Raw genomic sequence first — 22,725 nt, forward strand, 5'->3', positions numbered from 1 at the left:
CAAACTGCTCTTTGGGGTGATGCCATCGACTCATGAGTAGCAGCCCATGAAACAGCATCTCTGTGTTTCCCTAAGAAATGTTCAGGATGTTCGTTACATAAGCATTGCGTTTCTGCTCCATGGACTCCCAATGGTGAATTTCCTTCTGAGTTCCAAGAGCAGGCTGGTTGTAGACACTATGAATTCAGGGCTCGATTGTATCTCCCTTTCTCCTGTGGCTACTGGAAAGCTTAGCATCTTGAGAGATATTCCGCTCCCCTGTCAAGTGTACACAACTTTATGGAATATAATTTTGTTTATAAATATTGCAGGCTTGAACTTACTCTCCTAACCTTACTTTTCCTTTAACTCATTTTTTTCCATATTATAAATACATATTTCTAAAACCACTTTGAATATTTTTTGGAATATAGTGGGTATATACAAAATCATTTGATTACTGTTTCATATATTACAAATCAGTGTATAACCATGTTTTAGAAATGAAATTACACAATTACATATTTACTTTTGCTTATATAAACATTATCAAGATCTAGGAAATTAGATTGCTGTAAAATTCGCTTGTTTCTAGACCCAAAGGAATAAATATGCAAAGACAGTGGAAACCATTATTGTGATTTCTGAGAAGGACTGCAGCTTGTTCCCTCATTTGTTTGAATAGGCAGATTTTCAAAAGTAAAATTATTCTCCCTAAATATTTTGTAGATTTCAGTAATCTGATAAATGAGCTATTTATTCTTTGTCTCTCTGGTACCATACAGTAGATTACCCATAGCAACAATCCTTTTCAGACTTAATAAGACCAACACCGTATTTATTAGGAAAATAATACCACCAGGTTAAACAAACTGACTGTTGGTTTTGTGTATTTACTCTCTTTCAAAGAGATCTGTTAAACCTTCAGTGTGTTCTGTGTTGTACATCATTAGGGAGGCTGAATTGGAGTATGACTGTGATTCTGAATGTGCCGTTTTATGGTGTGTTTAGAATAAGAAAGATGATGAACGAATAAAGCTTTACAAATAAAGTACTATTTTGTGTATTGAAAATAGGGCCAAATTCTTCTCTGAACAGTAGAAATCAGATATATTATGGTAAATATTACCACTTCCGGTCTATAGAGGATAAATAGAATACTTAATATTGGCCCAGGAAAACACGTTTCAGTTTTTCTTGACTCTAGAAATTGCATTCATATGGAATCTGTAAGAAAGGCTGTGCCTCAAAAAAAAAAAGAGATAGTTTCAGAATTATAGAGATATTTTCATAAGAGAACAGATTCTTTTCAAAGAATATGAGTTGCTGTTGAAATGTAAATTAAACCCAAGATCTTTTCATGTCAGTCATTGAGAAATGTAGTATTTAAAATCACGAAATGTTAGAATGCAAGTATTCCAATATCCTTATTTTATAGCAATGAATGCTTTTAGAAATTGCTACAAAAGCCTAGTGTCTCTCATCTCAAATGTCCGTGTGCAATATAAAAAAAAAAATTTAACTGAAACTTAAGTTTCACCCTACACGGTGTACTAATGGGAATATAGTAATTGTTTACAAGGGTAGATTGATTACTAATTCCATTTGTGATATACTAGAATGGAGTGCATTTTTTCTGTTTGATTTTTAATGTAGGTCAGTAATAGAGCTCTGCACTTATGAATTAATTTAACTTTTTCTAATAAAATCTTTATTAAATATCTGTTTTTCTTAGGTAAATTTTTTGGTAGTTTTAGCACTTAAATACCTTTTTTTGTTTATATTCACAGATTCTGGAACTTTTCAAAGCCTGACCCTCTTCTTGAAATAGTGGACCATCATACAGAGTTTACCTGTGGTTTAGATTTAAGTCTTCAGAGCCCTACTCAGGTAATGGCTACGATCTCTTGAGGTTTTTTCTTCCTATACAGTTCACAAATAGATAGCTCTATGTGTGGCATGTGTTGCTTTTATGAACAAAATTGTTGCCTTTAGGGAAGAGCAAGGTACATATACTTAATCATCCGGATCTCTTTTGCTGTAAAACTGGAGCATTTGAAATACTAGGGAAGGAGAGGTATCCAGAAACTTGACATACCTCTTTCCTCTTGAAAGACTGCCTTTTCTGAGAGGAAAAGGAACCTTGCCCTAAAGTACTGTGCCTTACATATTGAAGGCTTGGAGTAGACCTCTCCCAGTGGAAAGGGTGACAAGAGAAGAATGGAATGGGGAAGGCTTGTCACCAGAGTGTGTGGTCCTCGATTCAGCTGTCCCACAAGCAGTTGAGATGATGGGCAGGTTACTTCCCCCTCAGGACTGTCACCCTCATCTCGATGCCCCATGTTGAAAGAGAGGCTTCAGATGGAGAACGAAGTAAAGGAGAATGTTTTAATTAATAACCTTTATATTTCCCACTTTTTGTTCTGTTGAGGACTTGAGTGTTTAAACATTTAGAGGTGTTTTTAAAGCTGTGTGAGTTTTGGAAACTCAGGATCAGAAACACTAGAATATGTTGAATGATAAGGCACTTTATAACAGACTGTGTGAAAACACTAAGAAATCAGTAAAACAATATAATACGTGGAAATTGTAGAGTATGACTAAGAAATTATGTTTTTATGACAAATTTTAGAAATTAAACAAAACCAAATCCCATTTCTCATTACTGTGTCCTTAAATTTAAATGAATACACAGGCTTTTTTTAATTTTAGGAATTTAAAACATAATTCTGAGTTTAAAATATTCTCACTAGACATTAGAATGGCCTCATTAGAATAATTGTTGAAAAATGACTTAATAGCAACGAAGAAGAGAAGAAGCTGAAAGAGTGATGGACAAAATGGCATTATCTTTAATGTAAATACAATGTGTTTCAAAAGAACTCATTTCTTTTCTGAGAAATAAATCTATTATAGATGATTTTTTAATAAAATATTCATATCTGTTTGCTCTCCTAGTTAAGAAAAAAGCTGTACCTATTGAAATATGGCCATACCAAACAAAGAACCCTAAATAAATATTTTCCTCTCCTATATTTATTTGTTAACCTATGTTCCATGAGTCCCAAACTGTGGCCTGAGGCAGCACGTATGCCTCCTCGACTTCCTCGGTCCTGGCAGGTCCTCACCAGGGTCTGAGAAGTGCCAGATGTTTTCTAAATCTCCACACATGGGACCGCCTTATTGAAAACAATTCTGTTTTTAGAGGATTTATTAATTGGATTTTATGTATCTTAAATAATAAGAGAATTTATTACAGGTCATTAATTTTGTGTGTAGGCTGGTGACTGCTACCCATCTCTTCCAGTTCAACTAAATTCCATCTATACTAAGGAAATAGTTGCTACTGAGAGCAAATAGGAGTGGAGAAGCAGCAAGTTCACTGGCATAACGTACAGTTCCCCTGTGCTAGAAGTCTCTGCGGAGTTAATTCATAGTGGGACAGAATCTTGGGATTAGAGGGGACCTCAGAAGTAAGACCTCTCCCTCTCATTCCTTATTCTTTCCACCGATATTTTCATATGCTGGACCTTGTGCTAGGCACTGGGATTCAGTGGGGAATGCTTCATAAAGCAGTTAGTCCACTGTTGTATGAGATAATCTCACAAATGAGTGTAAATAGTTGTGACAAGCCTATGAAGGAGAACTACATTGTTCCTCAAGAGTTCATAATCAGGATAGCTATTTGACCTATTTAAGAAATCTGTAAGGAAGTGAGGATCACCTGAGATCTGAAGAGTAGGCTTTAACTATATGAAGAGACAGAGGAAGATAGATTGTAAACAGGCAAAAGTAACTATATTACAGACCCTGTGATGGGAGGGAGCATGGATAGTACTTGAAAATGAAAGAAATTATTTATTCCTTCTTTATGGGATATTACTCAACATTTGAATGTAAGGAAATATATTTGTTGACTTGTCATGTTTTAAAAAATGGAGTGTTGAGATTATTGATTAAATTTTATGTTTGTTTCAATGTTTCTCCCCCCCCCCCCATTTTATTTATGTTCGGTTTCGGACCTTAAGCTTTCTTTCCTTTCTAACTAAGATGGTGATTTCAATCAAGATTTTTTTCTACATACTTAACATTAACACATTTTAACACAAACATTTGTATTGTTTATGTTAATAATTTGTGTTTTTACCAAGAAACATTAACCTCCTTCCTAGTGGAGATAAGAATCAATTTCTTGGTGCATCTCCCTGTTTTTCTCTCACTTATTTTATTTGTTATCTATTGCTGTGTAATAAACTCCCCCACAAGTTAGTGGCTTAAACAACAATTTCCTTTATCCACAGTCCTGTGAGTCAGTAATTTGGGCTGGGCTAAGCCGAGCACTTCTCTTCGTTCTCACCTGGGGACACTCATGTGGCTCCTGTCATCTGGTGGCTAACTCGGGCTGGGTGGTCTGAGATGGCCTCACTCACATATCTAAGGTGTAGTGCTGGTTGTCTTCTGAGCCATGTGCCTCTAGATGAGCCCAGGCTTCACTTAGCTGCTGTTCATTTCCAAGAGGGTGAGAGTAAAAGCCTCAAGGTATCTTCAGGGCTAGATTTGTGAGTCACACAGCATCCCTTCTGTTGCAAAGCAAGTCACAAGGCCATTCAGATTCACAGAGTGAGAAAGAGACTCCATGTCTTGATGGGAGTAGCCACAAAGAATTTGTAGCCATTTAAAAATCTTGCCACATTAATTTTTTGTTGGTATAGTTAATAGTTTAATTTATTTTTTACATATTTATCCTTTATTCTCACAGTATGTGGTCAGGTGTACTGGTTGCATTTTAATTTATTTCACTCTTTCTTCATGGTTTATTACTTTGAAAAGTATCTTTCACCTTTTAGAAAGTAAGTACTTTTCAATCTGCTTTCAAAAATGTGTTGTTTCTTGTGGTTATCTTAACAGCTGTAGGACTTTGCTGACGTTACCTTAGGGCTTCTGTGTCTTAATATATTATCTGTCTTAAAAGGAGATTTATCTGAGTTCTTGTATTTATAATTCTTTTTTTCTTTTTAGCTTCTCCCTTCTTGGAGATCTGAAAGATGAGCTCCAAAGCATTCTTGTATTATACCTCCTTTCTTCTTGGCAGAATGTAAGGTCTTATCTTTAAAGGTTTAAGACTTGACAAATAAGTGTCTGGGGTCACCCTTTAAGAATAATTGCTGAGAAATTCTCTGTGCCCTCTCTTGTTAGCCGGGCTGATGTTCTCTCTCACTTCAAAAATTTTTTCTTTGATTTTTTCCCCCCTCTGATCATGATTTGTACAGTCCTGGGATTTTCCTTTTTTTCTCTCGTCCTTATTAGTTCTAAATTGGACACTCTTTTTCTATTTTTTAGCGTTATGATTCTAGACCTGTAATACCCGTTTATATAATTAGGATTTCCTCTATTAATGTATTTTTAGGATTCTTGACTGTGTGCTCTGCAGCATCAAGTCTGCTCTTTCAGATGCTCATTGATATTCAGTCTACTATTTCTAAGCTGGGGACAGGGTTACATATCGTTATACATTCCTTTTGGGAGGTGATTATTTCTCTTTTAAAGTAGAAATTATTAGTTCATTCCAAGATATCACTTCTCTATGTTCAATAAAATTTATCTTTTTTCTCATGATGGAAAGAAATATAAAAATAAAGAAAAAAGATTCCCACCACTCCATAAAGAATGTTATACCATATTAATGTTTCTTTTCAGTCCTTTTTAAAGAAAATTTTTAATTAAAGTGTAACATTCATACTGGAAAATACACAGATTTTAAGTGTGCAGCTCAATATGTTATCAAGAATCCCCATGCCCATGTACCCATCACTCAGGTTAAGATATAGACCACCACCAGCATCCCAGGAGCCCTCTCAATATTCCTCCCAAATCTTACCCCCCCTCTTCTCCCCAAAGGTAACTACTCTGTATGTGTGTATATTTTTCATAGTTGTAGTTATACTACACATAAGAATTTTTCTTCTGGGACTCCCCAAATACTTGGTAAACATAATCTTTGACGAATGAATATCCTAGTCTACCCATGCTAGGAACATGTAAGTATCTTTATAGTACCCTTAAAATGGGGTAGAATAAATTTTGTATGTTTTTGTTTTGTTTGGTGGCAGATGCTCAGATTTGATTCTGATTTAAACAAGTTCTTTAGATGTATTTTTAAAAGTATATTTGGCTTTGTTGATACTTTAGTAAAAAGTATTTGTTATTTAAAATTCAGCTCATGTTTTGATTCAAATCCCTATTTTCACAATCTTAGATACCAGGTTTAGAGGTTGACAATGGGCAAAATATTTTAAATTTCTCAGTATAAGAGTGAGGACTAGCATTATTGGTAGGTAAGATATCTGTGTCCTGTGTACTTTTGTTCTGAGGTGGCATTTTCTGCATGTGTCACATAAATTAGTTTCAGTGTTGGAAAGAACATGTGCCAGAAGCATCCACTGTCCTCAGGCAGCAGTCTCTGCTGTTTCCTCTCTGATGCTTTCATAATTGTATAATATTTAGCTCAAAATTATATAACAAGTGCTTGCTTTCCCCTAGCCATGAAACATCCCCCAGACCCAGCTCTGTAGGATGTTGGTGTGCTCCTACTATGGGTGTGTTTAGCCTGTGTCTACAGCCCTCTGCACTTCATGGAGAGCCCTTGCAGTAAGCTTCCAGAATGACTGATGCCTGAGCCTCTGGTCCCTCTGCCTCTGAGCTCCCATTCCTGAATCACCCACTGTCTTACTCACTTCCCTTGTTCTAGACTATGAGCATTGGTTCTAAAAACCAAGCAAAAATGTTGACTTGGCACACTATGAACTACTGTTCAAAAAACTATATTTGGGCTCTTGATCCTACTCAACTTACCTTTAAAGTCTTTTTGATTTCCTAGCCCATTCTCCACAGTGTCTTTTCTCAGTCTTCTATAGGATCATTAACACTCTGGACATTTGACCTTACCTCCTACTTTACTGTAAAAATAGCCAAGAATGAAAATCTTCCTCCATCTCTATTCCCTCAAAATATTTATATTCTATTTCTATTTTTCCCTCTTTCCAGTGGATTCCTAATTTTCTCAATGGCTTCCTCATCCAGGTCTTTGTTTCCACAATTACCCACTGTGTTTTAGATCTTCAGCTAGTTCTTTTTCTATTTTCAAAGCTCATTTGACGGCGTCATCTTATCTACCAACCAGTAATTTCTGTTTCTCTTCTATTATTAGTCATCTAGAACTTCCCCTTGAAGTTCTGTTGTTTTCTCTTATTAGATACTACAACTTCCCCATGAAGCTGTCATTGAATTATATGCTAATGATGTTTGACCTATTTATCGAATTGCCTTTACTATGTGATCTGAATAGTTGTCTGACTTTTATTCCGGTATTTCTGACTTGGTCAGTTGATTGCATGCTGAGGCCTGACCAGAGACCTGGAAAGTCATCCTGGTTTTCTTGTCTTTCTGTACCCCTAAATTCACTGGACATTAAGTTTATGAATTCTTTCTTCCCAGTGCCTCTGAAATCTGGACCATGTCCTTCTAGCTCCACGACCTTAATTAAGCATTTATTTAGTACCTCTGCCATTGATTACTGCAGTAATATCCTAACTGATCTCTAAGCTCTTTACATCATTCCATTGATGTTCAACACTGTTTGGGGGAGAGCTTTTCATAATGCAAATCTGATTTTGTTAGTCATTGACCTGAAATATATCAGTGGCCTCATTAAAGACATCAGGAACAAGATGAGAATTACTTCCATCACCACTGTTCATCAATATGGTTCTAAAAATTGTAGCCAATTAGTAACAAAAGAAAATAATAGAATATAAATATTTTTAAATGTAGGAAAATTTATGATTATTTGTTCTTCATGTGATTGTAAAATGTTCTAATCCAAGAACATCAACTTTAAACCTATTAAAAATAAAAAGAGAGTTAAATAAGGTCAGTAAAAATAATATACAGAAATGAATACTGTGGAGATACTAGCAATCATCAATTAGAAAAATTACCTTACATGGCAACAATAACTGTATGTCTGTGTGTGTGTAGGATACAAAGAGGAATAAAAATTTTAAAAATGTTCAGATACAGATAAAGAACATTATATAACTTTACAAAGGGACCTTTAAAAAAGACTGGAATTAATGAACAGACATATCATGTTCCTGCAATAGAATACAATTTTTTTCCTTATTGCTACCACTTTTTTAGGTCTTTCTCATCTAATACAAATATTACAAACTCATTGTCAGCCACTCCTGTGATGCTCTTTACTTACTGTGACCATTAACCATACTAGTTACATAAAACTTTTAATTTACAAATCGATACAAGTACATTGTTGTCTTCATGTCATCTCAGAAATATTAACATGCACACAATATTAAATGAGTAAATGAAAAGGATTTTAGTAGAATTAGTCAACTCTTTCCTTTTACTTAGTAAAAGTAATGATTGACATAATAAGCCATGTTCTTCTCGGTAAGCTGGCTGAGTAAGTGAAGCATGTTCTTCCTTTAGCCTTGATGTAATACAATGCAGCATAACGACCGAGCTGCTTTTTCAGAATTTAGAGTTGGCTATGAATGGGCTTTTTCATTCTCTCTACATCTTTATGCCTATTTCTCTGGTTCATTTTTATTAAAGAGGCCATATGTCATAGATAATTACAGTGGATTAAATACGTTTCTCAAGGGCAAAAGCAGTTGCCCACAAAATGGAGAGAAAAAAATATAATGATAAATAGGAAATAGAAAACTTGTCAATAAAGTAAATCTCTTAATGAGTCAATAGGAATTCTTTGTTATATTAACAACCATATTAAATAATTTGAAATAAATTCCCTTATTAGAGGCATGTGTAAACATTTTAATAAAATGGAGAGAATTGATAGAATTAATGAATATAAATTCATTTTCTAAGTTACACATGTATTTAAAATCTGGTACTTTCATTATGTTTCCTTTTCAAAATTTGCATTTTTAGGACCATTATTATGATGGATGTTCTATAGTAAGTCTTATCTGATCCACCAATGATAAATTTTTATTATAAACCACTTATTGACTGGATTTGTTTCTTTAATATCCTTGGGTCTACTGTGGAGTTGAGTCTAGTACTTTGCACATTGAAATAGTTGCTCTCAAGCATTCCACGTGTGACAATGTCATGATGCATGTGCTGTAACTCTTTAGAAATTAATAGGCTAATCTGATAGATAATAAATATTCCGTTTTCAAGAATGAGTCATATATTTTCAAGATATTGACATATTAGGACAGTAGAAAAAAATTAGTGTGCTTATTATGAAAACTTAGAAATACCTATTTTGCTGTTAAAAGCTAAAATGAAATAACTAAAAGTAGAATTTACATGAAATCTTACCCTATTAGTTTAGCTGTTTTTCACTACCTGAGAAGATAGCAACTTTTAAAAATATAATGAAGATTGATTCTATCTTCAAGTTTTTAATTAAGTAAAGAAATATAACATATTGACAAATAAATTTTCCTATAATGTCAGTAATTTTGATTCTTAGTTTTAATGAAAAGATTTGCATTTTGATCTCAGATTAAAGGAAGTTCAGAGGGCATAGGGATGAAATGTATTACAGTAGGGGCTTGCAGGTTAAGAAACAAATTTTCTACTGGAATATCCTTGGGCAGAAAAGGTAGAGCCTGGAGGCTCCCATCCTGTGATGTCTACATGCACACTCACCTTAAGGAAGTGGGTCAAACAACATAGGTTTTGGCAGCCAGCCTTCAAGAAACCATAGATGGGAGTCAGACAGGAATAAAAAAAAAGCCTCTCTCAAAAGATTAAAAATTTTATCAGAGGAGGTATAATGCAATTTAGTTACCTTAAAGCTAGAACTTTTAGTTCTGCATTTATTCTTATTTATTCCACTGCCTAGAACACTTTCCTTCTCTCAATCATGTCTCCACCCCACCAACAATAACAACAATAAACACTCTCTGGCTAAGGCATGTTCTCTTTTGAACCACAGTTTAGGTCATACTTCCTCTTGAAAGCATGCACTTTCCTCACATTTGGTTACACATCTACTGGACCTCATAATTCCCCAGTCATTGTCCATATCATCTACATTGTAGGAGTCTGTTTACTTACCTATCCCTCTGCTGGACTCCAGATCTGTGGGGACAGAGACCTGGACCATCTTGTTTACTGTAGTATCCTCAGCATACTTCTGACACAGAGGAGGAGCTCAATAAATATCTGTTGAATAAATGGGTGAATATAAGTATGTATGTATATATGAATTATGTTTTAGGTAGCTTTGTAGTGCAGAGAAATATTTGACGAACAGCTCCTGAGACATAAAAGAAACTCCCTATGAAAATTATCTAAATAATATTCATGACACTCAAAAATCCCATATATCCCCCAAATCCCATGAAACTTGTTGCCTTTACCTGGATTTTTGACCTCACACCTGGTTACGTGCTCTTTACTATGTGTGAGGCTCTACTCAACAAAATCTTTGGAGGAGGAAACCACTGCTCATACATGGTTTCATTAATTTATTCATTCAACAAGCATTTACTAAAAGTTTACTATATGCAAGTCACAACCAATACAGATTTGATCAAGATATATAATTGCTGACTTTATAAAAAAGTTCTATCCAGGTTTAGTTGTACAAAAGTGTTTACATTCCATATGTGAATGTTGTTAGAAAACAGAAGTTGTATTACCCAGCATACTTTCATTTTCCCCTTTGTTTTCATACAGCACAGAGCCTAACTTATTGTGCAAATGTTGTAATATGCTCAGCTCTGATGCCTGAAAGTTTTTGCTCCCTTTAGGACAGATTTTTTTAAAAAATTCTATATTTACTTTATTTGGTCCTGTGGGTTCATCTATAGACCGCTTCAGCCCATTTAGAACGAAACAAGATTGAAATCGCCAATAAAATAAAAATATTGTTATTAACTATAACTTAAATATGATTAATAAAAATTTCTCATGTGTTTAAGTAGAAATTCTGCCATCTGAAGAATGACTTTGTATCTCCTGTAAAACCATTCTTTTGGCAATGAATGATTTTTGTAATGGAAGAATATTGTATATTTCTCCTATAGTCAAGTACTGGGCAAAGCTTTATCTCCCCTGATGAAATGATAAATTATGATATGTGCATATCTTCTCTAATTGTTTGATGTTTTTACCTTTGCTGCCAGGAGGTGCAAAGCTCAATTTCATGTCTAATTTTAGCCATTCTTCTTAGTCTCTTTTTCCAGTATAATTACCTGCCCCTTCTCCGCATTTTGTGTTTGTTCTTTTAATGAAATGGCTTTTCTGTTACTATGCTATCTCCTATGAGGAAGCAAGGGTTATTATGCTTCATAGAAATAATTGTTACCCTGTTGAGGCAAATAAGCTGTATCCCTGCATGTGGCCATGTTAAAGGATAATTTTCAAAATGGCAAACATGACTCATATAGTGTGAGCATGTGTCAAAGATTTTATGTAACTCGTGAAAGATTTTATAACCAGGTCAAAGGAACCAAGGAATAGACACATATAGGTAGTCACTGAATGCTGGAATGAATTTAGCAATAGGTAAAAAACTAGTCAATATCCACAGCGCAATAAAATTCAGTGTTTGGAATCATCTCTTGGGGAACGAGGGAGACATCAACTGCATCTTCATGGGACATTCATTTGCAACTTTAATGGATGAGAATCATTTGATTACTATCAGTTTTCTATAGCTTTGGGAGTTGTAAAATAATCCAGTCAGAGACAGTGAAAGGCACAGACCCCTATAGAATCAGGTAACCCTGTGGGGCCCTAGGACAATGCCAGCATGCCACTGAAAGAACACCTCCCAATCTTTTTTGCTGATTGCAATCTTTTACAGTTTTTCCTGACAGCAAGGTAATGGGCAAAGAAGTGAGTCCTTATGTAGGTGACTGAAACTGAGAAAGAGGATCTTCAGTAGATGAGAAAGGAGATATCCTATTATCGCTATCCTGAGTCTGGCCTTGAAGGAGTCTTCTGGCCAGGAGTGTGTTCCTGGGGATGGGAGGGAAAGATGGCTTTTGTCTGGAAGAAGCAGGATGGGAGCTGAGCAAGATTCCTTTCTTTATTTGACAAGCTAAAGAATGAGTGGATCTCATCCTGTAAAGCAGATTATTTATTTCCATGTCAGTCACTTTCCTTATTTATTTATCTTTGTTTTTTGTTAACCCTTAATTTTAGCAAAGTCTTTTTCTAATGCATTTCAGTGTGGTCTCAGATGCGTAGAAGGGGACCAGAAGGGGCCCTGTGTTTACTCAGTCATAGAATGAAGGGGGAAGCAGTGCCTCCAGAGGCCACTGGGAGTGATGGTAATTAATGAGAGCCCTCCCCTCCCCCTGGGGATCACACAGCCATCTTTTCTTATCTGGTGGTCTGTATGGTGCCTTCCTTGGAGAACCTGGAACCTCTTTGTTTAGTAAAGTGCTTTTTTTTCTTACCTTATTAGCATTTTTATTGTAAGCTTTTAAAAACTTCTAGAATTTGATGGAGTTTAATTAATGGAGTTAGTTAATGGAGAAATAGTAAGTTAGTTAATGGAGAAATATTATTTGCATTCAATAACATTTAATAATATTTGCATTCAGAAATAATTAAGTTAGTTAATGGGGAAATATTATTTACATTCATTTGAATCACTTCACAGTTCTCTGTCATTGCAGTTTTACCAGTTAATTTAAATACAGGTTTATGAATGTTTACTGATTCAGTGGCCTTCACATTTGTTAGTTACAAGTTCTGAGTAAATAAGAAGCTGGATTGAAGAGTGCTGAGTAAGGATTCAGAAACATAAGTTTATGAAAACTTTATGTTAGAAGCCTAAGTCTGTCTTCTCTGATTCTCTTCTCCATAAGACTTGACACTTAATATACAGAAAGACCAGCACTTGAAAAAACACACATATATGAAATGGGGAAATTAATATAATGATCTTTGTGGCCCATGGTATAGAAACTTAAAACTTCAGGATATAATCCTAACTGCAGGATTAGGCAAATAATGAATGTTAGTTTGCCTTTTAGGAGGCTCTATTTTTAGGAGACAGATTCAACAGATTTAGGCTCTGGTTCCAGCTTTGCTACTCTAGTGTGAACATGAGAAAAAAGGTAATCTCTGAGGTCTTAATCTGTAAAGTACATTCTGTGAACTAGTATTTATTGAGACATTGTTATGTCATAGGAAGACATAGTCCATGCCCTCAAAGAGCAGAGACACACGTGCCGGTAAATAAGTACAGCTGAGTATTACAGGGACTATGAAGTCTTTTGCCCATTTCTGATAGGGTTGTCTTTTGATTACTGAGTTATAGTTCATCATATATTCTAGATACAAGTTCTTTGTCAGATGCTCTTGAATATTTTCTCCACTCTGTGGCTTGCCTATTCATTTTCATAATAGTGTCTTAATGAGCAAAAGTTTTATTTTTGATTGAGTCTAAGTTACCAAACTTTTTGGTTATAGCTTTCTGTGTCTTAAGAAAACTTTACATACTTTCAGATTGAGAATATATTCTCTCATGTTCTTCTAAAAGCTTTGTACCTTTAGCTTATATATTTGGGACTATGGCCCATCCACCTCAAATTAATTTTTGTCTATGGTTTGAAGTTGGAGTTGAGGTTCATTTTTTCCCATATGGATCTCCAATTCTAGCACCCTTTGTTGAAAAGACTTTTTTTGCCCTATTGAATTGTTTTGGTACACTTTGTTGAAAGCCGTTGTCCAAGTTTGGGTTTATTTCTGAATTCTGTTCAGTTCCTTTGATCTACTTATATGTCCTTATATCAGTATTGCACTGTCTTGGTTACTGTAGTAAGACTTGAGTTAGGTAGTGTAAGCAGTACAACTTTCTTGTTATTTTTCAAGATTCTTTTGGCTATTCTAAGTCTTCTGCATTTCTACATAAACTTTAAAAATCACCTTGTTCATTTTTATTAAAAGGCCTACTAGGATTATGAATTATAAATTATTTTGGGGAGAATTAAGTTTGTAACAAAATTGAACCCAAGAGTATGGTATATATACTTCCCCATTTATTTAGGCCTTTTAAAATTTCTCTCAGCAATGTTTTCGTTTTTAGCGTAGACATTTTGCATATCTTTTGTTAAATGTATTACTAAGTATTTTGTTATTTGGTGCTATTGTACATAGATTTTAAAATTTATTAAAAAAATGTTGTTTTGCTAGTATATAGAAATACAAAATTGATATTTTTATATATTAATCTTATACCCTGAGACATTGCTACACTCACCAAATTTTTAACACAGTTCCTGAGCACCATGGACTTTCTTCCATTCATGTTTTCATATGGCTTTTTAGACTTGAATGCCCTTGTGTCTCATGTCTGGCCCAAAAGAGGGCCAGTGTGAATGCCTCAGCATTTGTGAAGTCTTCTGACTTCACAGTTGGATTCAAATAGTTCCTTCTAGGAAAGTCTCTATTAGAGCATTTTTCACTTTCAGTCTTGAATGAGCCATTCTTTGAAGTCAAGAGCTGTGCTTTATCTCCATTCCACCCCCACAACATCTAGCACAGTGCCTTTGTTCACAGTTGAGTATATCTTGCTAACATTTATCTCAGGAGGTATAGGAAATTATGTAGCTCTGGGGTGGGGTAGAGTGGGGTAGGGGAAAATGCTTACAGGCAACTTTAGTCAGCTGGAAACAAGCCCTGAAGTGTGTCTTAGAAAGGGAAATGGACTGTATCAAAAACATACCGTGTATTCCTGCTACTTAAAGATATGTTTACTCGTGGATGATCTGCTATACTCTAAATGACTTAGGCTTTTGCTGTCATTTTTGAATTTCTGTAAATTATGTTTCCTCTTATTTCCTTCTTGTTTTCTAGGTGGTTGACTGTGCTTGGGATGAAACAATAAAGATATACGATCCTGTCTGTCTTACTGTGCCTGCTTGAAACACACTACTCTGGTCAGAAACAAAGAACATTGGCTGAAGAACTACTTAACAGGAAATAAATTAACTATTGATAACATAGTCATTATGCTTTTATGTGCTATTCAGATTTCAAATTCTAAAAATTTACCCTGAACTTGTTTTGAGACAGCTGATAAAGACTTTGGCTCACCATTTAACCCTGACACATAAGCCATATTTCTTAAAATTCTAAGGAATAATTGATGTTATGGTATATCTTACAGTATCTATTAAAATCTAACCTGTGTGTTATAAAATGGATGAAAATATGGGCGATTCATAGATTATAGAGGTAGGGATATATTTTATTTTTAATTTGTCATTTTTGATGTGAAATATAATTACTGTTGTTCATAAAAATGAAAATAAATTGCACCTCTTGATCATTTTATGACATGATCTCAGCAAGATTGCTTTCTCTAATATAGTATATATATGAACACAATACTATATGTAATGTAGATATATCTTTGATTTAGTAACAGGGCTCTAATATAGATTTAATTTATTTAGCAGTTATTTATTGTGCATCTACTATGTGCTTGACACATAGAATGAATGGTTCTCTCAAGGACCGTTTCCATGCTTTAAAAACATGGAATGCTATGAGCTGAGCCTTTTTTTCTCTCTGCAAATCTTTTTAGATATTGTATTCATGACCCTATATTTCTCTCTTCCTGCTTCTCTACTATCAATGTTAAAACAAAACAAAACAGATTACTGGGCAAAAAGTCTTAGTCCTACTATGGTTTCAAGCAATTACCCTGGAAACAAGCCCTAAATAATGCTCCAAACCTTCCTTAGGTGTTGATGACCTGGAAAAAAAGTAGGTTAAAGGGAAGACTTAGTAAAACAAACAACTTTTCATAACATTTATATTTTTATATAATATTAAAATAAAATGTGTTATAAATGGCAAAAATTGTCATTAAGTTTTTAATAATTTTTTGAGAATTTTTCAAGAGAACAATGTAGTACTCAGAAGAAAAATTAATTATATGCATATTGTATAATTTATGTATTACTTTGTTTACTTATTCCAGAAAAAAATTAAGACAGCTTATATTGCAAAATAAAGAAAAAACAAGACCACATAAAAGACAGAATAAAAGGAGAAAAAGTGGAGCCAGGAGTACGACTTGAAAATATACGCCTCAGAGTCCTAGAAAGTTGCTACAGGCAGCATAAATAAGAAGCCTGGTTAAGTACACAATTTAATACCAAAGGCCTGAGGTCAAGAACTTTGTCCAAGTCCTGGGCTCTGCCCTAATATCATACCTAGCACATAGAAGGTGCTCAATAAATATTCATTAAATGAATGAAAGGACTCAGGGAAAGTACAGCTCTTTTCAGTGCTTAGACAAATCAATACTAATTGTTTTCGAGAAGCCCCATCAAGAGGACACTGCTTAACATGAATGTATTGTAAGGAACAGGAACTCAAACATATCCTCAGAGCTGTCATGACTGAGATTCATAGAGCTGCTGCTTGTTGCTTCTCTCCAGGAACTAATGGCATCACACCAAGTGCAGTTCAATAAACGCGGTTCACAGTGGGTGTTCTCTGTATCAGCAGAATTTATAATAGACCTGTAAAGATACCTAGCCCACATACTTATAATTAATTGAAGTGACTTATTTTCCTTTTAGAATGCAAGAGGTTTTATTAAAATAACCTGTGTATCTTTTGAGACAAGTATTTGTGATCTAGAAACATCTTGATTTATTTTTCCTCTTTGTTTTGGGGATGTTAGAGATGTTTAGAATATTAACTTCATAATACTTCACTCAGGTTCTTGGGAGTCTCTCAGTATAAACATGTGTGGATGAACATTTGTCCAGTGGGTTCCCTAGAGATAGGACTGGAAAAACTAGATTGGAAAATTAGAAGGAAAGGAGCTGGATTCTCTCCGAAAAGAGACTGAGCAAGATTTTTGAATTTTTGGTAGTTCACAAGCCAAGCAGCCTCTGAATTTTAAGAGGACAAGGGTCATTCCCTCTAGCCTGGGAAAATGCATTTGTCTCCTGGCTACTGAGCTCTTAGCTTTCACCCCGTCTGCCTCCCCAGGCTCCTCCTGCACCTGCAGTGACAGCACAGCACTGAAGAGTGAGTGCAGGAGAAGGCGACCCGGGTCACTGAGCGTCTTCTGTGATCGGGGCGCTCTGTGAGATGCTTTCTGTATGTTTTCCCTTTTCATCTTTATAATGTCCCTCCCAGTTTTCCAGACAAGGAAACAAAGAAACTCTCAGGAGTCATAATACCCAGGAAATGTGGAGCTGGAATTTGAAATCTGCTATGACTGGATCCAAACCCATGTTTCTGCCACATGGCCTTTTCCTCAGAATAACAGAAATTGGCCCACTGAGAAATAGTAAAGATGTGGGACTCCCTGGTGACCAGATCGTGATCATTCCCAAGAGAACTGACAAATTTGAGTTTCCGAGTCAGGAAGAGAGAAGCTGACCCTGGGTCTGGAATGACTCTCCCAAGGTCTGTCACCTGCTTTGGCACTTTAAAAACTGCATATCTTAGCTCTGATTTGGCTGTTCCAAAAATGAACTCATTAATTTCTTACTTAACAGGGCTCTTCTTGGAAGAGATAATCTACTGAAATGTTTTTTACTTCCACATGTTACTGGATACTTCCAAATCTGTGCCTCCTGCCTTCTCCACCTGGTTCCCTGCAGGCCTTTGCATTCATGTTCTTCCTGCACATGCTTTTCCTTTGTTGCCCATACTGCCCACAGGGTGCTCAGCTAAAGACCAAAATGCCATCCTTGTTCCTTCCCTTTCTCCCCACTTCTCCACTCCAAGACACATCAAATAGGTCACTAAGGCCTGTCCCTTTTACCCCTAAATACTTCTCCATTCTGTCTCTTCCCCTCCATCCAACCACCACTGCCCAGTTCACGTCATCATTAGCTTTTCTCTAGAATCTAGATGATCGCAGTCGCTTCCTAAGTGATGCATCTGTTTCTTGTTCTGTCTCCTCAGAGCCATCCTCTTCAACAGAGCTGCTGGAGATGGATCTAAAATGCAATCTGATTACCCCAATTTTGGTGTCAAGCCTTTCTCTGCTTATAGGACTTCCTACAAGAAAAAGTTCAAGCTCACTAAAGCAGACAGCCAAGGTCCTTCGGGGCGAGCCCCTGCCCCTCTCTGCAGCATGGCTCCTCTCCACGTTGTCACACACTTTGTGCTTCAGCAACACCAGTGTGCCCACAAACTCCCCGTGTAAATAATGCAAGTTTTCATTTCTGTCTTTGCTCAAGCTCGTCCATGAGCCTGGATTGTCCTGTTCTTGGCTTGGCTAAGTCTTATGCATTATTTGAAAGTCATGTGAAATATCTAAAGAAAAAGATTGACAACATACAAAAATTAAAACAAAATACACCATTAGCAAATCTGAAAGAAGACATATTGGAAGGATATATTTGCAGCATATCTAATAAATGGTTACCCAGAATTGATAAAGAGCTCTTCAAAGTCACTAAGAAGACAACCAAACGTAAAAGTTTGTCCACTTTTATCAACACCATTATTCACGATGATTCACAGATGTAGAAATGCAAATAATACACTTCAAAAAGATACCCAGACTTTGTCTTATTGATGACAAAGAAATGCAAATTAAAATGAAATCCCATTTTTGCGTATCTGTTTGGCAAGCATAAAATATTGATAAAATCCAATAGTGGTTAAAGTAAAACCACCGTTATATACTTTTTCAAAAGGCAATTTGACACATAAGAGTTAAAATTACCAGTTGACTCAACAGTTCCATTTAGGATTCCCTGCGTGTGCTGTGCTCCCCTCCCCTCTGACCCCCCCCCCCAAATAATTACAGAAATACTTAAGTACAAATGTCCAAAGATATTCACTACATTGTTGCTTGGTAAAACCTAGATACCTGTCTACAGAAGGAAGGTTATACTGTAGAGCAGTCACTTAAAGAATAAGGGAGAACTATGTGGCCTGACATAGCCAAAGTTTCTATTGATACGTATATTATCTATTTCTGTATAACAAATCACTGTGAAATTTAGCAGCTTAAACATCTATTTCTCATACAGTTTCTATAGGTCAGGAATCCAGTAGTGGCTTAGCTGAGTTGTACTGGCTAAGGTTTTCTCATGACATTGCAGATAAGCTGTCACCTGGGTCTACGGACATCCGAAGCTCAACTGGGCTAAAGGATCAGCTTCCAGAGTCACTCACATGGTTGTCAGCAGGCCTCAAATACCATGTGGGACCCTCCATAGGCCAAGTGTCCCTGCAACATGGTACCTGGCTTCTCCCAGACTGATACAAGAGAAAAAGGACACCCAAAATGGAAGCCTCGGTCTTCTATAACCGAATCGCAGGAGTGACACATCTCTTCTGTATTCTGTTGGTTACACAGACCAACCCTGGTACAGTGTGCGAGGGGTTAACCGCGGGTGTGAATACCAGCAAGCGGGAGACCTTTGGGGACTCTGAGACTTGTTACCACAATATGCTTTTAAAAATAGCAAATTATCGACAAATGTGTATTTTTATTATTTTTAAAATGTATCTTTATTGATTTCACAGAAAGGAGAGGAGAGGGAGAGAGAGAGAGATAGAAACATCAATGATGAGAGAGTCATTGATCAGCTGCCTGCTGCACACCCCCGACTGGGGATGGAGCCCGCAACCCGGGCATGTGCCCTGACTGGGAATCGAACCCGGATCACCTGGATCCTAGGTTGATGCTCAACTGCTGAGCCAAACCCGGCCGGGCTATATTTTATTTTTTAAGTGGATTTATGTATGTATAAATATATATACAAGAAAAATGGAATGGCTCACACCAAACTCTTAACATTAGCCAGCTCTGTGTAGTGGGCTTGGTATGGGGTTGGGGGTGGGGAATATTGAAAATAGCATGTTCAGCTATTTATAGCTCGTTTTCCTTTTATATACTATAATGAGCATGTGTTATTTTTCTAATAAAAAATAATGAAATAAGACTGTATTTCCTTCTGCAGGAAGCCCTCTCTGATACCCTGGTCAAGCTGATTTTATTGCCCTCCCCAGTGCTCTCCTGTTTCTGCCACATGACCCCTCTGTTGTGTGAGCATCTCTGTGCCGTCTCCCTCCACCTGTGAATCCTCAGGACTAAGATGAGTGCTCATCTTTGAATCCTCTGTGACTAACACTGCGTAGCACAGAATACTTGCTCTGTATGTTTGTTGAGTGAATTTATGTAAAGCCATCAATATTTATTGAACAGCACCAGAGATAATCGAGCTTCAATCTAGACCCTTGATACCAATAGGTCAAAGGGCTTTTTGACTTTCCAGTCTACATTCTTGTTGAATTATCCTTGCTTAACACAGTATTCTTATTTCTCTCATTTTTCCTTGGGAGCTTATCTAGTAACTGGTGTGGGAGATAGTGTTAAATTTTTAAAAAATGAGAGCCCTAATGAAAAAGAATTATATGCAGTAAAGTAGAGAAAATGTACTTTGTTTCATGCCAATGTAGGTTTCAAATATTAAGCTAAATACTCTTGCCTAAATGAGAAGAGTAAAGATTAGCTGAATCAGCCCCAAATCTTTTACCTAATGTTCGTATCACAAATGGAAGCAATTATAATTGCTGGCAGAAATGAATCATTCCAAAACTAGGTCTGTGCAGGCAGTTCTTTATTATATTCACTTAAGATGGCTGAAAGCAACCATCCTGTAATTGCACTGGTCCCCAGAAGTAGAGATCTGTTATTTGCTGATGGCTTTAAAAGTTAATTTTCAGAGAGGTTTTTTTCTTATCTGAGTGTACTTTGAATATATGCTTATACCACACACACACATCATTTGAACTGTTGCTTCAGATTTCACTCTTTCCTAAAGAACGAACATCAACACTTGGAAAAGAGTCCTTGAAATAGCCAACAGTGTGTAACCAGAGCTTTTAGCAAGAGTTCCCCAGGGCACCAGAAGCACCGGTTTCAGTATCATGCTTTCCAGTGTTATTCCTGGAAAGCTGGCATAGTAGTGGGTCATTGGCAAACATTTTCTTGAGGGCCCACCTGTGGGAGGCAGGGAGGTTTCCTACTCGGTGCTCAGCAAGGGCGCTGGAGGCTGGTTTGAGACCAGGCTCCTCTCACCAAAGTGAGCTCCCGGCACAAACAAAGCTGGCCCAGATGAAGGACAGCACTGATGCTGCCAATCCCAGATCTAAACTTACTTTCCTGCTGCCCTAATAATCACGGCTTCCGCCTGGGCACAGAGGTGGGAATGAGCAGGACAAAGAAAGAACCACTAGAGAAAGGGGTCGTCTGCTTTCGGGCAGCGTGGCGCAGCATTTAAAGGTTAGGAGGTTGGGGTTCCGAGGGGGTGGGGGGGAGGGGGTGCAGTGTGGCTGGATAAGGGACATGAAGGATACGAGAGGTGGAGCGCAGGGATCTCGAGCTCTTTCCCTCGCACCCAAACCCTGACCAAGTCCATCCTTCTAACGCATCGAGAAAACTAAACTGTGTTTGGCTCTTAACGGTGACCTCGGCTGAGCGGACTTTGCTAGGCTAAGTTTACGGGTCTGGGCGTCACTTTCCAGGGATCAAAATTCAGATAAAAGGGTCACAAAAGTCTTGCGCTGCAAAAAAAATAAGAATTTTCCTTTCCTTCTAGCCGAATGGGAAGTGCACAGTTCACAAGTCCTGCGGGGCGCCGAGGTGCCTGCCCGGAGGTGGGAGACGGGTGGCCTCTCCAGAGCGGCGCTCCGCGGACCCGCGGGCCGCAGTAGGTTTCCGGGCGCCCGAGGAAGCTGCCCCCGTCTCCGCCTGGTCGCAGTCCCAGTTCCCGCCCCCGCCACGCCCTCCCCCCCAGCACCCGTCTTCCCAGCCCGGTCAGTCGCTGGTCGTCCATCCCGGGGCACCGTCGCCCGGGTGCTCCTCTAGAACAGGTAGAGGCTACTCTCTCCAAAGACTGAGTTTCTGCCCTTTCGCTCATTTCACGTCTTTGCCTCACTTGGAACATCCGCCCCTGCCCCCTCCCCAGGCTCCCCGCCGCGCGAGGCCGCTGCACCCCCGAAGCTCCCCCGGAGCCGCGCGCGTAATTCCAGGGCCCTCCCTGCGAGGCGCGGACCTGGTGCGCGGTGCCCCGGGCGGCGTCCTGGGGCCGGGGTTTCCTTCCTCGTCGGGGCGTCAGCGCCCGGATCGAGGGAGCTCCGCAGCCCGCTGGCACGGGCATTGCCCCCGCCCCCGTGGGCAGCTGGAGGAGGTCCCGGGGCTGCGCCCGCAGGGCGGTGGGTGGAAGAGCCACTGCAGCGCTGGGGGAAGGCGGCTGGGCGCTGTCACTTGTTGCGGCTAATAAACGGTGTTCGACCCTGGGGCGCTGTTGTTTCTAAAATCTTTAGCTGTGCCCGGGACCCCCATCCTGAGCCCCTGACTCGGAGCCCGAAAGAAGGGACAACCGGAGCAGCCGGCACTGCGGGGGAGCGGGGGCGCGCCCCGAGAGCCCGCCCGGGGGTGGGGGCGCTGGGTGCCGGGGGTCGCGGGTCGGGTCCGCTTGCGGCAGCTGCCGCGTTTCCAAGCCACAGTGCTCTCCCTGACGGCCAGACCGCGCGGGACACAGCCCATCGCGGCTCGTCGCCTACTTACAGACTGCTGTCGCTAGGATTCCCGCCACTCCTCTCAGACCAGCCCCCCACCGCTGCCACTTTTCGGAGTCTCCCGCCCCCGTCACTGCCGAGCCGCGGGGCAGTCGGACGCGGGGCCGCGGAGCCGCGAGGACGCCCGGCTGGAGCTGCCCCGTGGCG

The 22,725-nt window shown here is 38.3% G+C and overlaps 1 protein-coding gene across 1 annotated transcript in view; it reads left to right on the plus strand.

The window, feature by feature from the left end:
* The window catches only part of PEX7 (peroxisomal biogenesis factor 7), a 55,217-nt gene extending 39,881 nt beyond the window's left edge, over positions 1–15,336 (plus strand). Inside the window, exons 9-10 of the mRNA XM_081139726.1 lie at positions 1,770–1,869; positions 14,857–15,336. Coding sequence (XP_080995852.1) covers positions 1,770–1,869; positions 14,857–14,925 — 169 coding nt within the window. The 3' untranslated portion in view covers positions 14,926–15,336. The remainder of the gene's footprint in view (positions 1–1,769; positions 1,870–14,856) is intronic.
* Positions 15,337–22,725: the final 7,389 nt, after the last annotated feature.

This window comes from Miniopterus schreibersii (assembly GCF_964146895.1).
Source record: "Miniopterus schreibersii genome assembly, chromosome: 6".
Classification (NCBI taxonomy): Eukaryota; Metazoa; Chordata; class Mammalia; order Chiroptera; family Miniopteridae; genus Miniopterus; species Miniopterus schreibersii.